This window comes from Amblyomma mixtum, chromosome 3, assembly GCF_055824585.1.
Source record: "Amblyomma mixtum isolate Tamu chromosome 3, ASM5582458v1, whole genome shotgun sequence".
In the NCBI taxonomy this organism is placed as follows: domain Eukaryota; kingdom Metazoa; phylum Arthropoda; class Arachnida; order Ixodida; family Ixodidae; genus Amblyomma; species Amblyomma mixtum.
This window is the reverse complement of record NC_143014.1, coordinates 107,543,553-107,560,427: the sequence shown is the minus strand read 5'-3', so window position 1 is coordinate 107,560,427 and position 16,875 is coordinate 107,543,553. Positions and strand designations below refer to the sequence as shown.

At 41.5% G+C, this 16,875-nt stretch overlaps 1 protein-coding gene across 10 annotated transcripts in view; it reads right to left on the bottom strand.

The window, feature by feature from the left end:
• The window catches only part of LOC149351291 (NACHT and WD repeat domain-containing protein 2-like), a 76,634-nt gene that overhangs the window by 12,378 nt on the left and 47,381 nt on the right, over positions 1-16,875 (bottom strand). For 9 of the 10 annotated variants that reach the window (XM_089580582.1, XM_089580583.1, XM_089580587.1 and 6 more), the window contains 3 exons: positions 13,772-13,970; positions 7,741-7,925; positions 5,378-5,502 (listed from right to left, as the gene is read on the bottom strand). In XM_089580582.1, coding sequence (XP_089436708.1) covers positions 5,378-5,502; positions 7,741-7,925; positions 13,772-13,970 — 509 coding nt within the window. Of the gene's footprint in view, positions 1-5,377; positions 5,503-7,740; positions 7,926-13,771; positions 13,971-16,875 lie in introns of those variants that run through there. The other variant, XM_089580590.1, reaches the window with a different exon arrangement.

The window sequence follows — 16,875 nt, the reverse complement described above, 5'->3', positions numbered from 1 at the left end:
ACCTTAGTTTAGAAGGTAATTTTTTTTTCTTTGTCTGTAAGCTACACAACAACAGCCTAGCTGTTTTGAACCTTTTTTTTTCTGTTTGCATTTTTTTTTTTTTGCTGAAAATAAGATATTTGAAAAAATCATTACTATATTACAATATCACTGAGGTTCCACTCTCGGTGTTGGAAACACGCTTTTTCTCATTTTTAGCACCGCAATTACATTTTCACTTTGGTCACAGTGGCAAGGTTAGAAGAAAATGCAGCAAGCAAACCAGCAATGCAATGTTCTGTAAGAAGTGCAGTTCCGTTGCTCACATGCACCCAGACTTACGTTATCTTACAATATTGCTCGAAGGCACTACTACAGTGAAATGCCACTTGAACAAAATGCTGGGAACTCAAGGGAAATTTTAAGTTCAGTGAAAGTTTAATAACCCGGTTGAACTTTCTACTTCCTACAAGTATTTGGGACTACACCTTCAGTCTAATGTAACACGGAATTACCACCTTAGCCAAATTCTGGCAGCTGCTAACCGCTCTCTTGGTCTTCTAAAATGTAACCTTAAACAAGTGCCTTTTCACCTAAAAAAAACTAGCATACGTTACCTTAATACGGCCTAAAATCGAATATGCGTCGGCCATCTGGGACCCGGATCAAGCATACCTTATAGATGACTTGGAATCTTTGCAAAACCGTGCTGTTAGATTCATCTTTTCGGATTATTCTCGTCATACTAGCGTCACCGCACTAAGGGCTCGCGCCGAACTTGATATGTTATCACATCGGCGCAAACTATCGCGCTTGACCCTTTTCCATACACTTTACCATCATGTTCTGTTCCATGACGATTTTTTTCAATCACCTGAATCTTTTTTTCCACGTCGCGACCATTCGCTGAAAGTTAAACGCATATCATGCCACACTTCTCCTTTTGCGAACTCTTTCATACCTCGTACTATAGTCGACTGGAATAATGTACCATCACACATCGCTTCAGAAAGGAACCTTAACAAGTTTCAGGACCTTCTAACCCAAATGTCTGTTTAGCTTTACTAATTTATTGTACCACATGCTGCATTCAGCTGTTTTGTTATTTTGTTTTGTTCCTGCAGTTATGTTAAGCCTCTAAAGCACTATCTGTTCTTTTTTCGTGTAAATTTCAATCTATATTACAGGTTTTTGTTTGTTTCTTTTGTTTTGTTTTCTACTTGTGCTTTCTGTATTTATGTATTGCACCTTGGCGCTTGCTCATTCTTGTTTTGCGTTCTTGTGTGTCAGTGCTACCCCCTATGTAATACCCTCGATTGAGGGCCTTTAGGGGTTTATTGAATAAATAAAAAATGAGCATGCGATACAGCCACTTATTTTGATGAAACAAAGAAAACTTACGGTATTCAAATGGTTCCTGAAGGCATTCATTTCACAATAATGAAAACTCATTGCATGTATTACACACTTGGCACTTTTGATGAAATGCATTAATTTTGTACCGGACTTCTGTATTCACCATTGAACACTTTGTAAACTAGGTGCATTTGTCTGTGTTTTTATGTATCTTTTTTTGGTACAAATGCCTGCCAGGCGGCAAAAACTTTCAGCTTCCATACATATAATAGTGCCTCCTTGTTAAAATCCTGAATATGTTTTCTTTGAAAACACTACATATTCTTCCTTAATTTCCTAAGGCAAACAGTGAGGTAAGCATGCTAGCCAACTGCATTCAGCTACTGCTCAATCTAATAGCCACCTGCATAGCCATACTAAACTAAAGGAGATATGGAATCCCATAGTTCTACAAGTGAAAGCATGGCATTGCAAATTTTCACAAGCTGTGCAACTTTAGAATTACAGTGTCTAAAGTTTTGAGGATGATAATTGCTGCATGTCTGCCTGAATGACCCTTTCTGACTCGGAAGCAGTAGATTAGTGAGGGATGCCGTAGTGAAGGGGTTCGGAAATTTCGACCACCTGGGGTTCTTTGACGCACACTGCCATCGCACAGTACACGGGCCTCTAGATTTTGGCTTCATCGAAATTCGACCACCGCGGCCGGGAACAGACCTGCGTCTTTCGGGTCAGCAGCCGAGTGCCATAACTACTCAGCCACCGCGGCGGCTTAAGGGAAAAGTTTGTTCAAGTAGTATTTGACTGTACAACACTGGTGACGACAATACGCACTAGGCAATTACAATATCTGGATATAGGCCAACATCGTGTTTACAAACATGAGGTTTCTTGCAGATACAGGTGATATCAGTGTCACTGTTGTCTGCTACCGTTATGTTTGCTATCGCGTTGTGCTTAGTGGTTGTCTAGTACATGCAACGATATTGCAGGAAAAATGTTGAAAATCTACATATTTTAATTTGGCTGCTTACTTATGGAGGAATTTCGATCTTAAAGGAAAAGGCAGCGATGATGGAGCAATCAGTTTCACAGGACAAACACTAACCAAGCAGCTAAACATAAATGCTGCTTTTTGACACTAGCGGCAGAGTGTACCTGTACATTTTTAACGTCAGCACCACAAATGCATGCAGCAAGAGTGCTGCTTAACCCTTTCAGGTCCCACTTGTCATTTTGATTCAAAACAAATATTTTTTCAGCCTAAATGTATATCCAGGCCTCTAAAGCCAATTCAATAGTTTTCCAATGCAAAACATCAATGGGTACCATTTTACATGAGTGTACAAAGTTTTGAAGAAAATGTCAAAAATTGTTGTAAACTTAGACGTCATAACACCAGATTTGTCAAATAAACACACGGAGGATCTCGGAAGCATTTTCTGTTTGAAACATACATATGATGCCAGAAATTCAGAAAAAGAAAATTGCATCATACACTCTTAGCAAAATCTGTCTGCACGAAAATGGCGAAGAATGGCTCACTATTCTGAACATTATTAATTGCTGCATTCACAAGTTGGCATAAAAAAACATCCCATATGCAATATGAAGGATGCTTAATTTGGTTATATTTCATTTCATTTATTTATTTATTTTACCCTCAGGGCTTTCGCATTGCAGAGGGGGTATGGTTTTATGGGGTTTAACATCCCAAAGCGACTCAGGCTATGAGGGACGCCATAGTGAAGGGGCTCCTGAAATTTCGACCACTTGAGGTTCTGCAACGTGCACTGACATCGCGCAGTACACGGGCCTCTAGAATTTCGCCTCCATCGAAATTTGACTGGCGTGGCCTAGATCGAACCCACGTCTTTCGAGTCAGCAGCCAAGCACTATAACCACTGAGCCACCACAGCTGCACATAGATGCTTAATTTGCTTGAAATGAAGAAATCAGAGCTGCATATAGCACACTCTGAAAAAAAAAAAAAACGAGGAGAGCTCACTATGTACACAACTGTGTAAAAAAACCATCTTAAAGGGTTAAACATGGCCCGAAAGACGCGGGTTCGATACCAGCCGCGGCGGCCGAATTTCGATAGAGGCGGAATTCTAGAGGCCCCTGTACTGTGCTATGTCAGAGCATGTTAAAGAACACCAGGTGGCCGAAATTTCCGGAGCCCTTCACTACGGCATCCCTCATAGCATGAGTTGCTTTCAAACGTTAAACCCCAATAAACCAAACCTAAAGGGTTAAACACCTGCACTGTCGATGACCCACATTTCTCGATGGTTGTCTAATCAAGCGCCATGGAAAGCTGTTTGGCAGCACCAGTGTTATGCTCCTATTCATGCTCCATAAAATGTGCAAATGAAGAAAAATTACCCATGATGAATCGTACGTTGTGAAGGTGCCTAATTTCTCTGTCCACCTTTTTTACTCTGTGCACGGTAAGAGAGGTATGGGGGAACTGGAGCACCATGGAAACAGCAGGCACCATTTACCATTGCCAAGCATATTTTTTTATTTTGCCCACATTAGCAAGTCACATTCATTAGTTTGAGCATTTAGTAAACGCAATAAAAATAATATTGCCCAAAGTGAAAGAGAAATTCACCACACTCCCCTTCATTGCCTCCACTGCTCTAATGCCTCATGACATCTTTTAGCCAATGATGTAACACTGTGCACAGTTTTAAGTTGTTTGAGATTTTTCCGGATCAGGAAAGAAAGTGTTTCGAGTGGTAATTGTGGTTTTGCGATTTGTGTTTCTCCTCTCTGTTTGTGCTACATTGTTTTGCATTGAACTATTTGTGAAGCAGTGAACTTGACACACAGCTGATTTGTCAACAAGTACATTCATTGTCCTGCTGTTTATGCAGAGATTCTTGAACCTGCTTTTGTTGTGTTTCTGGTCAGGATACATGCACCGACTCCTATTTTGTACTGGCATGTATGCAGTGAAGTGAGTTACTCAAGAGCCAAATATATGTTTAGGGATACCAAAACAGTGTTTTTGGCATAATGCAGAGTATACGAATATTTGTAGGTACAATCAGCAGCAAGTTTACGGCAGGCGGGTGTGTGGAAAAAAAAAATTTATTTCGGCACAGTCATAGAAGCCAGTCACCTAAGCTGCCTAAAGGTATAAGGGGATATACATGCTGCGCCAGCTGGCGTGAATGCCAGCTGAATGGGCCGTGAGGCAGCACTACAATAAATTTTATTCTAAGCACATGCATCCCATAAACTCTGCACAGTATAGCACTAAAAAAACACAAAAAACAGCAGTTTTATCCCTCTGATCTGTATAACTCAGGAGAGTTAAGGAGTGCTGGTATAGCTGAGGCCTTTGCTCTGATATCCAGCACTGCTGCTGTTTTTGAATAACTTTTTTATGTTCACACTAACACATTTGTGCCTTCTGTAGCACCCAAAACATTCTGAAACATGGGTTGTCCAAAATCAGCATCTGCAGGGGCATCAATGAAAATGCAATGGCAAACAATGCAGCCACAAGATTACAGTCTGCTATCACCACTGCAAGCTATTCAGTGAGAAGTTGCAACAACTTATGTCAAGCTCTGCCACCAATGCTCGGTGAATGGTAAGTACAACAAGATGGATGACATCCAGGCTTGTTGGTAGTTCATGGTCTATGACAAAATGTAGAAAATTTGTAATGGCCTTTTCAAACCGAGGCTTGACTGTAACGAAGCGGCATCCGCAATTTTAACAAAAGACTGAACCACTGGGTGGCACAACCAATGTAATCAAGGATATGCTTGAGCCAGGCCATGCAATTACAGCAAGGCTTTATGACTGCAAGTCACTGGAGCAGACAATGTTTCCACCATTCATTAATAACATGTTAAATGCAAGCCAAGCTATATTGTAGTCAGCCCGTGTACGTGCAGCAAGATTTTAAGCTTGCAGGCCACTGGGGTATCCCCCATTAATTACAACATGTTAAAAACCTGAATATTAATGCTACACAAATTGTGGAAAGCAATAAATTAGTAAAGTGAACAACACTTGCCTTTCATGACATCCCAGACACGAACACTCCGATCAATGCCATCCGAGTTGTAAGTGAGAGACTTGAAGCCCGATTCATCAAGCCGAATTTGATCTACGGGAGCATTGTGACCTTTAAGGGTGAACCTGTAAAACAATAGAGAAGACCAAGGTAAAAATTCTAAAATGACCAAAATGGTCTTACTGTATGCCCTCACTATAGTTACTGCACTGATATGTAATAAGAGCATGGAAATTACATACTGAGCACTTTCACTGTGAGTCGTCCCAGACAGACTGATACTTAGCAATTCGTCATGAGCCACCAAAATGCATACACTGGATTTTAATAGCATCAGAAGCTGCAGGAAAACAATTTATAAGTGGAAACCTCAATGCCTAGCTATTAATCTATGCATAACCTTTAACTGCTTCAGGGCTCATTTAAAATTTTGGTACTGTAAAAAGAACAGCTACTGCCATCTATGTCATAAAAGAAAAAACACCATTTGACGACCTCTGTTCGTCAAAAGTCGTTCAGAAAGTAGCGAAATACCTATGATGAGGTGAGCTCGTCATAAGTGAAAAAGTGGCAATCGCTCATAACGAGCTGAGGTCGTCATAAATCTTTAAGGGGTTAACAACATAAATCACAATTTCTCATGATCCGAAGGCAGGACAATTATTGCCATTGCATAACTTTTTTCTGTAATCGTGTAACTAGGTAAGTATTAGTAATTGGCAGATCCTTTCCCCTTTCTAGCTTCAACCTGTCCAAGCCAAATATAACCGCAGTACAATTTCTACGGCATTCTAAAAGACGAAATAAAAATACTTGCCATGCTGGCCATGTTTTAAAAATATATGTACGTCCTAACATACTGATTCCATTGTACATTCCAGGCTATGTGCGCTTCCAAAAAATAGCTGATTGTGGTGTGGGTGCAAAGCTTGAAACTCAATTATACTGCATGATGTTTGCACACCTAAATTTAGGCTGCCCTTTCAGTTTAAGGCTTAACACCATGGCTTCAGGTATAAGAATCTTTGTTTTTATCCTGTCTATCATTTAGCAACTTTTGTCAAGTGTACTTACTACCACATAAACAGCTCTCCACCACAGTGGCTCTCATAGCTCTTGTGTTTCTTAAGAGTGCTAAATCTCTCACTATACTCTGTTTCGTACATACCAGGCAACACTACCAAAGCTAGCGCACCTGTTCGCGCAAGTTAAGTCCATGCCCGAAAAGTAGCTCACCGTACAACCAAAGTGACACCAGACATATTTCGTTTCAAGTACTATGACTGGCAACCTACTGCACTTCGTTTCACCTCTTGCGACACTTTCGTCCTGCCACTCACTGAGAGTTCAAGATGCCAGAATGACACGTGGCGGTATGATATGTGGCTGGTAGGGCGAATTGCTCCAACTCCATCCACGCCAAAAAAAAAGTAGTGCACACTCAGAGAAAATTATAGCCAGAGGACCCGAACACAGAGCGCCTTACAGCTTCGACCCTGATTTTCAATACTAACTCTTCGTTTTATGCCACTTTCTGTTTTTGTCCAAACACCAAGACTTCAAGAGAAACGAATGATAAATGCCAGAGTAATATGTTTTGGCGGGTGCACGACTTCCACAGCCTCCGCTGTGTTGTCTGCTGTGTATGAAACGGAGTACAGTAAAAGGACTCCACGCACATTTAAACTATTTTTAACTGCATGCCTGGGACACTGCTGTGTTGGCCAGCAGACGTTCATTACAGGACTGGAGGCTTTACACCAAAAGCAACCGCACTCACAGCAGCCATAAAAATTTGGCAGTCCTCTGGCTACGACTGCAATCACATGCAGTACCATGCAAAAGATGAACCGAGTGACAACTACTGGGGCTGGCACATCATGTCTATAGTGTTCACATATGGATGCTGTAAGAACTGGCACAGTTTTCACTACAAGTGACCTTATGGATATTTAAAGGCTTTTTTTTTTTGCTTAATTACCCTTAAAGAAAACTAAATTTGGTTTCTGAACTTTTTAATGCTAGCAAGACAGAGCAATAAATTTTGGTATGTCGACTGGTTGACGTCACTCTAGAGTCAGTGTATGGGCCTTTTGCTTTAATTATATTGCCACTGCCCCATAAAAAATGGTGTGGGCTTCATAATGCTGATGTTTCGAAATGATGTGGTTTAGGCAGCATATTTGACCGAAGACTGAAAAATCTTCACATATCAAAATATGACTCATATCTCTCGTATATTCACTAGATTTTGACATTTCTCAACTGTCGACTGCGACCGCCAAGTCTCTGCTGTCTCAAATACTACTACTGCACGCATTAGTTTGTGCAAGTTCACACTGCTGGACACCAAACAGCATTACCTTCTTGCTCCTGTGGCAAGATCCCAAACGAGTACAAAACAGTTGTCAAGACCATTGACAACACAGCCACCCTGAGAGGAAATGGCGATGCTGCAACTGTTCCGTTCAGGCTTCCACTTTTTGAACAGCGTCCCACTTTGCAGGTCATACACAATGATGAAATTTGGTGCGCTGTCACTCAGCTCCTGAAATGTACAAAACACCAGGCCAAATGTGATGGCAGAAAGTGCTATGAATCTGACTTCTATACAGAAATAATAATTATGAAAGCATTCCCCTAGTCTGCTGCATACTACACAGGTAGCTCTAATGCTTGAGCAGGCTTGCATATACAGTAAAACCCCTTTAATACATTAAAAAAAAATTGCAGAAAAAAATGTGTTATCCGGGAAACTGTATGATCCAAACTGCCCAATTATGAAAAATTAACTGATGAATAAAGTACAAAGACATTTATTGACAGTTTCACTTCACAAAAATGATTAGCATTTCTTGGCACAAGATCTCAACAGATCCTTTTCTAGTGCTTGCAGAATTCTAGGCCACGTTTTCGCTGTCTTAAGTGTGGATGGAAACTGGTAACGCATTTGGTTTATCAACAGCAATCATGAAAGTAACCGAAATCTCTTCCCTGTCATTCGTGGATGCTTCGCCCCTTTACACCTTAGTACTGCGGAAAATTCACCGCGGCGGCTGACTGTCGCGGCATTTCTGCTCGCTCGTATGTAAGCGCATCGCTGTAGTTCATAGTTCATGTCCCATCCCCGCCAGAAGCTCTCTCAAATACTAGCGCGCCGTTTTTATTTTTGTTGTTGGTGGTGGCGGTAGTGATGGTAGTGCTTCAATTCTTTGCACTTAGGCACTGCAGACAAGCTACCAAGGCAGGTGACTGCTGCTGCATTGCAGCTCTTCATGTCACATGCCCTCACATTCGGCCCACTTGTTTACGTGTGTATGGGGGTTTAATGTCCCAAAACGACTCAGGTTATCAGGCTATGAGGGATGCCGTATTGAAGGGCTCCGGTAATTTCGACCACCTGGGGTTCTTTAATGTGCACTGTCATCACACAGTACACGGGCCACTAGCATTTCGCCTCCACCGAAATGCAGCCACCGCGGCCGGGATAGAACTCGCATCTTTCGGATCAGCAGCCGAGCGCCGAGAGCACTGAGTCACCGCGGCGGCTGTTTGGTCCACTTTTATGTTTGCACAAGTGTGGTTGGTCAATAAACATATTATATGACCACAATTGTAAATTGAAATGCAGTAGCCGGCAAATTGTGTTATGCAGAAACATATTAATCGGGAGATATATAATATAACTCTAAGGGACATTTTTAATGCCTGTGATTTTGAGCGCACGAACTAGGAAATTGTATGAACCGGGAACGTATCAACGAGGCTTTACTGTACCATCGGAGAGGTTAAACTCATGAACACCATTAAAATGTCTCCCAAAACATGGCTCAGTGCACGGTACCCGATAAAACAGAAATGAGCTTTGAAGAAAAAAAAGCTTGTGTGCTCTTGGAGAGGTAGGACCTAATGCAGTAACATCTAAGGTCATATCAGTTAAGTGTGCAGCCTATTTTTTAATTAGGAAAGTAAATGAAATTCTTTAGTAAACAGAATAGATGTGATGAAAAGCTTAGTTAGGAATATACTGGACTTAAAAATAAGCCATCAACAGTGCTTCCATGAAGACACTTTAGTGATTAAAAGAAAATTCATAACCAGAAAAAATCCACAAAGTTCAAATATTTTGTGGCATGAGAAATGTAGCAATATGCTTTTGTTTGGCGACACTTCCAACTGGCTAGCCATGGTGCGACTAGGTTCACATAGTTGGTAACATGCAGCATGTAGAAGTGGCTACAATCTTCCTCTCCTTCATCATTTATCCTTTGTTCACAAAGCACAATAATGCTATCCAAAATATGCACCATAAAGTGTCTTATCTGAACCAAATCTTACCAAGTGCAAACACATTAAGTTTCTTACTATGCATATGAGGTTCCCTGCATAATTTGTTCAGCTAGAAGCAAAACAAGGACATTTCTGACCTGCGGGATATGTAGTCATGGACCATCTCAGCACTATAATACAAAGACAAGCAGCCTCCCTCTGCCATTTTTTTTTCTCCCCTCCCTAAGACTAACTTTCACACTGGGATATGCACAAGCGCTTATGTTCACCTGCTATTCCCCCTTCCTTCTTGGGCCAACGTAAGGTGCATGCACCTTAGGTTGGCTTTGTTTATCCTTTCACAGGAAAATTTTTTGCAATAAAAATTATGAACTACTTCCTGGCTCTCATATTTAGAAATGATTTCAACTACTGTTAAATTTATGTTTTTAAGCTAAATTGTAATGGCAGGAAGCATGCTCCTTGACCCAGTATAACAGGTGTTTCAGGGAAGCTTGCCACTAATTTTCAAAAATAGGCTTTTCAAGGTAAAAAGATGGCTTGTAACATAGTAATACCAGTGTTAGAGGACATCAGAAAACAGGTGAATCATGTTAACTAGTAAGTTGATCAAGAAAATTATAATAGTGCACTTTCTGATTACTACAGATAGGCACCTGATTGCACTTGAGAGATATGTGGCTGACCATTGTAATAGCCATATCAGTTTTTAGACTTTCGAAAACACAATTACCCTCAGCTCTGTCGCTCACAAAATTTTAGCCATTTCTTTCACAGCTCGGAAGTTGCGCACTCGCGTTGCATGCAAAGCAACACCCACCAGTGAACGTTGCTCACTGCCGCATGCGCAACGTGACCTTCTCATCACCACCTCAGCAGGAGTGATGAGCAGTGACGAGCAGCGCAAGGCGAGACAGAGAAGGTCACGCGTCGAGTGTGGTGGTGAGCGACATTCACTGGTGGGTGTCGCTGTGGGCACACAGCAGGAGCGCGATTTTCAAATTGTGAGAGAAATTGCCAAAATTTGTTGAGCCACAGCACTGAAAGTAATTGCATTTTTGAAATTATAAAAACAGATATGGCTATTACTGATGCTCAGCTACAAGTCTTTAATTGCAGCCAGGTGCCTATCTTTAATAGTTAAAAATGATTGGAATTTAGTTAACCAGCCTACCAGTTAACATGATTTGCGTTTCATGACATCAGCCAACACCGATATTACTTTGCCCAAAAGCCATCTTTTTAGCCTAAAAAGTCTATTAAAATTAGTGATGGGCTTCCCTGAAGAACCTGGTATGTGCAATGATGGGAAAATCTTTATTTCAAGCAATTTAATGTACTACAAAGACACTGCACGTCATTGCAGAATTTGCTCAGTTGAAAGGACATAGCCAAACCCACCAAGTCACATTTCCCTTAACAGTGAATGAAGTATTCAGCAATACTGCAGCCATCGTTTGCTGCTCGAACTAGAATATTCGGTGAAAAGCCATTCTCTACACATTATGATCTAGTAACTGATTCTAGTAATAGTTCTGAATTGTTACAGACTCTTTCAGGCTTCACAACAGCCAAATAGATTCCTTGCAACAATACCAACATGCTGTCACTGCATATTTTTACAGTGACTGATGTCAACACTGCAGTTGTTTTATGATTCATCCGGCTAGTTAGCACTAAGCCTCAATGTCAAGTAAAGAGCCCTACCACTGCCCCACCAGCAACAAAAAAATGGTAGTGGGAAGTATGTTACCTGAGGCCCAAGAAAAAGTTGCAAGATATGGCAAAAACAGCACATGCATGGTGCATAGACTGTTTACACCAGCTGCTGTAGGTGGTGATTTGTGCACTTAAGCTAAACTCGGGCAATTGAAACCAGGAGCCACGAAGTGTGCACGGCATTCAGAGGACATGCTAGTGGCATTGGAACAGGATGCCTCATAATCAACACAGCAATGAAGTTAGTTGCTTTATTCAAAGCACTGAATACCCATGTGGTGGCTGGTCTTAGTGAGGATTCCAGAAAATATTATCTGTGTGCAGCATCAGCAGAACCCTCAGCCGATACTTAGACAAACTCTCATCTCATGGAAATGTTTGTCCACAATGCACTGAACTGTCATTTTCAAAGAATCTGGCACACTCAAGTTTTCCTCTGGAAAGACTAATGAACAAAACCAAATCCCCAGTGGAGTATCCAGGGATGACCTGCAGCTGTTCAGGGTTGGTACCACAAATTTTCTGGCACTGTATGTGACCAGTGACAACAATTGAATGTGCCTTTTTGAATTCAAGAGTATATCCAAATTGAAACAAACAAACAAAAAACCTTACTCTTCTCGACTGCTAAGAAAGATTATCTGTTTTGTGAGTGGGCAAAGTAATGGCTCCAGTCTCCTGACAACAGGAAGGCATGCTGTTAATTTCCTTAAACAAGGATAGACCATTGCCAAGGTATGAAGACTACCCTGATTCACTGAAATTGCTGAGCTATAATACCATAATATGGTGAGACAGCCAGTCATCACCTACAATATTCACAGCCACCGCGGTGGCTCAGTGGTTATGGGGCTCGGCTGCTGACCCGAAAGATCCCGGCCGTGGTGGTCACATTTCGATGGAGGTGAAATGAGAGGCCCGTGTACTGTGCGATAGCAGTGCGCGTTAAAGATCCCCAGGTGGTCGAAATTTCCGGACCCTTCACTACAGCGTCCCTCATAGCCTGAGTCACTTTGGGACATTACACCCCAATAAACCAAACCTACTATAATCACCAGACAATATGAAAATGAAACTACCTGGAGCCCAGTTCTCCAGTGATGTTGAGGACATTGACGTTGTGGCCTTTCTTTTTTGTTGAAAAACTTCATTAACTACCTCCTTCTCAATCAGGCCAACAACTAACAGAACTACTCTCCTACGGGTACCCAGCCATAACATACAAATTCTCTATACCACAGACATGGTTGTCAATGCAGCCCTTTTCTGACAATAGTGCTGTTTAAATTCTGTGAGCCTCCCCAATAGAAATTCTTGTCAATTTCAGCAATAACAAGTAGTAAAAATGACAGCACAAGCAGAATGCCTACAATCTGCAATACAGAGTATGACTATGCATGTAGTAAACACGATGCTTACTCTACTGTCAGTGAAAACACTATCAGCCATGAGACAGTCTAGAATGGCTTGGATGACTGAACAAGAGCCATTGTGTGTTCAGACGCCATGCAACGGATGGGAGTTGTCATTTATGCACTGCTTCTAAGGCATGGCAACCGCTCGCAGGGTACACAGCCAGTGCTTTTGCCGAGCTTGCACTAGCCTTTAGCTCCCTAGTGTTCTTCCCAGAGATTCAGCAAAGAGGAGAAGCATGGAAAATAAAAACTTTACATAGATGAATGATGGTGTATGAGGGTGCACCAAAAACAAACCCATGGAACATAATACAATTAAGTACAAGCATGTTTGAAGTCAACACAATGAAAATCCATGTATACTTGCAATCATTCCCATGACAGTTACGGGATAGAGAGAATTGCAGCAATGAATATTCTTGCAATGCTTGTGCAAAGCATTATTCTGGCAACATTTACACAAACAACTTGTGTTATTTAATGAGAATTATTTTCAGCATTACCACTTGCTATTACTAAGGGCTTTTTAAACTTGCAGTAAATGATAGCGTGCAGGTGATCATCATCATTAAGATACCTACCTTATGGCACTAAACGCCCTGTGGCATGAACCGTAATAATTTTCGGACAATAGTACCCACAATACTATTTCGAAATATTAACTATAATGTCATTTTGACAGCCTGAATCGCTTTGGGACGTTAAACCCCATAAACCAACCAACCAACCTGTCGGTGCATTATATGTCTCATGCAATATTGTCTGGCAGCAGCCTGAAGCCTGGGACACCATACATAAAATTTCAGCAATTTTACCATTTTTGCCTGAAGGACAGACCACAGGGCAAAGGTAGAGGAGTTTTTGCTGTGCAGGGAAGCTGACTTGATGCCCTTTGCAAAGGATACACGACAAGCATGCAGCTAAACAACAAATAAATTTTATAAACGCTTGAAAAGAGCTCTCTACTAACCCTGCAAACACAGACAACATAGTGTCCATCACCACTGATCGCTGACAGACGGGTAATAAACTCATGGTGTGGAATACGTAGGTCGTACAACAGCTTCCGATTGGCCAGGTCCCAAACAAGTAATGGGAATGGCTTTTGTGTCTCATCTCCACATACGCATATCTTGCCATTGCCACTGACCAGAAGACTATTAAGAAACCTGCAAATGAGCAATCAAGAAAGCAAGACAAATGTGGAAATCAGAAAATCATATGAACAACGAGAGTTTTACTGCAGAAGTAAAATAAAAAGCCACATTTATTAACATCAGTGCCGACATGCTCTGAAGACCTAATATACATTTTAAACACCAAAGATCAAGCATTCACTTCACACAATCAGTTCAATTCATGTAGCTAAAACAGCACGCAGACCTTTTAAAGAAACAAAAACAAAGCTGTCCTAGAAGTGCAACTGCAACAAATCACGTTTGCAGCAAGAGCACATCATAACTATGCACTTACAGCAAATCCTGTTAACAAAAACTAAATACTATGGTATTAAAGAAATGTTTAATTCCATGGTCTATTCTCCCGATAAAGTTGACGTATTTCTTAAGAGGATTCAAATAAAATTAAAACCAAAGGCCTAGCTTGCAAGAAGCTGGAATGGGATAGATGCTTCCACTCTGCAGCCTTAGTCCAACGTGCATGTACTCATAACTGTTACCATGGGCCGTATTTAGTCTGCAAAGTTAAGTGGTTGCAGTTGCAAGCAGGCTTTTTAAATTAGAGCAACAACTTCATGCTTTGTTTGAACTAAAGTGTGCTGAATGTCACCGACGAGTCAAGATGACAAACTAGTTCATGTCTTTCTGCACTGTTTATGTTAAACTTGCTTTACCAACTAACCCAGATCCATACCTTACTGAACTGCATGCCACAGACAAACAATACAAAGCTACAATGAGCAACTGCACCCTTTGCTGTAACGTACAAAATAGGCTCTGATCAAAAAAACAAGCCTTACTTATGTCATGACATGATGGCCTGCACAAACAACAGTCTTATGATCAAGAGCTAGCATTAAGGTAAAGGTACTAGAATTTAGCTTTTATGGTGGGTTCAGTTTATCAAGGTCTTAAAATGGCAATGCAGTAAGTTGCGCCAAGACTACAACAATGTCATGTTACTAACATCCATGTTTTTTACAGTGAAAAAACGCTCAAGAGCTTCAAAATAAGGTTGTAAGGATTCTTAATGGTTGATAATTTCACATATTCAGAGTAAAAAAGTGCTGTGTTTGAAGTGTGCAATCATGCAGTAAGTTGCAAACAAAGATAGACACCCCTCTGCATGCTTCTAGAGCATTTTGTCAGTGTCTAAAAAAGAAGCCACGTGCCTTTAGTATGTTAAAACTTCATAGCCAAGACAATCATGGCTAAAGAACTTCTGAATCACTTCAAACAAGGCAGATTAACACATTCAGTCAGCAGAGTATGTTTCCATTAAAGAGGCACTGATGACAAACTGGAGTTGGCCTGTATAGAAAGATTACCGCATTCTAACCACAGACACTATTTTACTGAAAATGGAGCCTTATAAGCTAAAGAAAGAAAGGCCAAAAATAAAATACGGATGTCGGCTGGTGGTATCGGCATTATCGGCCAGTCCCACAAGCAAACTGCATGCGTCAACAGTTTTTTTACACTGATCCCAGAGGCTAGACTACACCACCACTCAGTTCAAAATGGTGACCACAGAGTCCTTTTTGGTGTAAGCATCACAAGTTTGAATTGATTGGCGGAAAAATTTTTAAATTAAATTTTCTCAGCGATAAATGCATCTTTTGCTCATGGACAAACATCAACATAACCAGAAAGAGCCACAGAACAGATCTTTACATAACAAAAATTGGATGGAGTTGTCTTAGGTGTCCCTTTAATGTCAAAGCCATGTGCATAGTGTTCACAAATGAAACACAAAGTTAGCTCTCCTTTGGCTTTTCAACAAGCCTCAACTGTTAGAGAGCAGCTGCACGTGTGATACCAGCTCCTATGGTAGTTCCCTGTGGCTGCCTGTACCACACTTCAAGACAGTGGCAAAAGCAGGGTTGCCATGGGCAACAGTGACCACGCACTACACTGGTAGGCAAGGCACTGCTCCAGCAGTCTCAAGGTGGGAAAAAAAAATAAAGCAGAAAATTCGATAGAAACTGCAAAAGAAAATATTGTATAATAAATGTCTCCTCTCTTGTAACCTCTAGAAAGTATTCTTTGAGATGACTTTGCTCGTGAGGCACCCTACTGATTCCAAGGTGAGCCCAGGACTGGCAGAGAGGTTTCTAATGGCCCCTAATAAGCTAAATATAGAGCTCACCACAGAAGGCAAGAAGCTCCGTTGTGCCTTTTATATTGTCACAAAGAAGACGAAGCTGGCAGTGGCACGGGACAGAGCACTCGCACTAGGCTGGCGGCCATTAAATCATCTCTTTGCCATCATTCATCGCGTCCCATTCTTCGGCTGGCCGCCATATAACATTTGGTGGAGCTTGTGGGGTACCACCAAACTCTCATTGTCCTGGTCATCGTGCTTCGGAGCCCTGTGTCTGCATCCTTCCATCGGCTATGGGTTCCTGGTCTGCGCTGCCCGGTTATACCCCAGCTCGCCAGACTCAAACTGACCTCGCCGTTGCTCCCCCACCCCGACTACCCAACGCGACCAACTGGAACCGACCCCACTGACCCGAGACGCTGCTCACATGTGAAGACACTGTACCCCTGCCCATGGTGTTAGAATAGGTTAGGTGTATGAACGAGTCTCGCCAGCAGTCTCGCCAGCAAAACACTGTCCGTAAAACTGCCGACAGAGAACTTGTGGAAGTTGCTGTCTGGAAACAAGCTTCTCGTATTTTCACTTGCAGCTGTTACAAGTGCAAATATCTGCGTAGGTTTCAGGCGCTGAATATTGTGTTCATGCTTTGAAAAAAAAAAATAAAAAATGCTGCATCACCATTTATTTCACAACATATCTGCAATCACAAAAAAGGCCAGCAATTACAGGCTTTGCATAAAATTTGGGAATGCTTTGGGAAAATTTGGGAATTCGGGAATGCGTCCGCTTTTC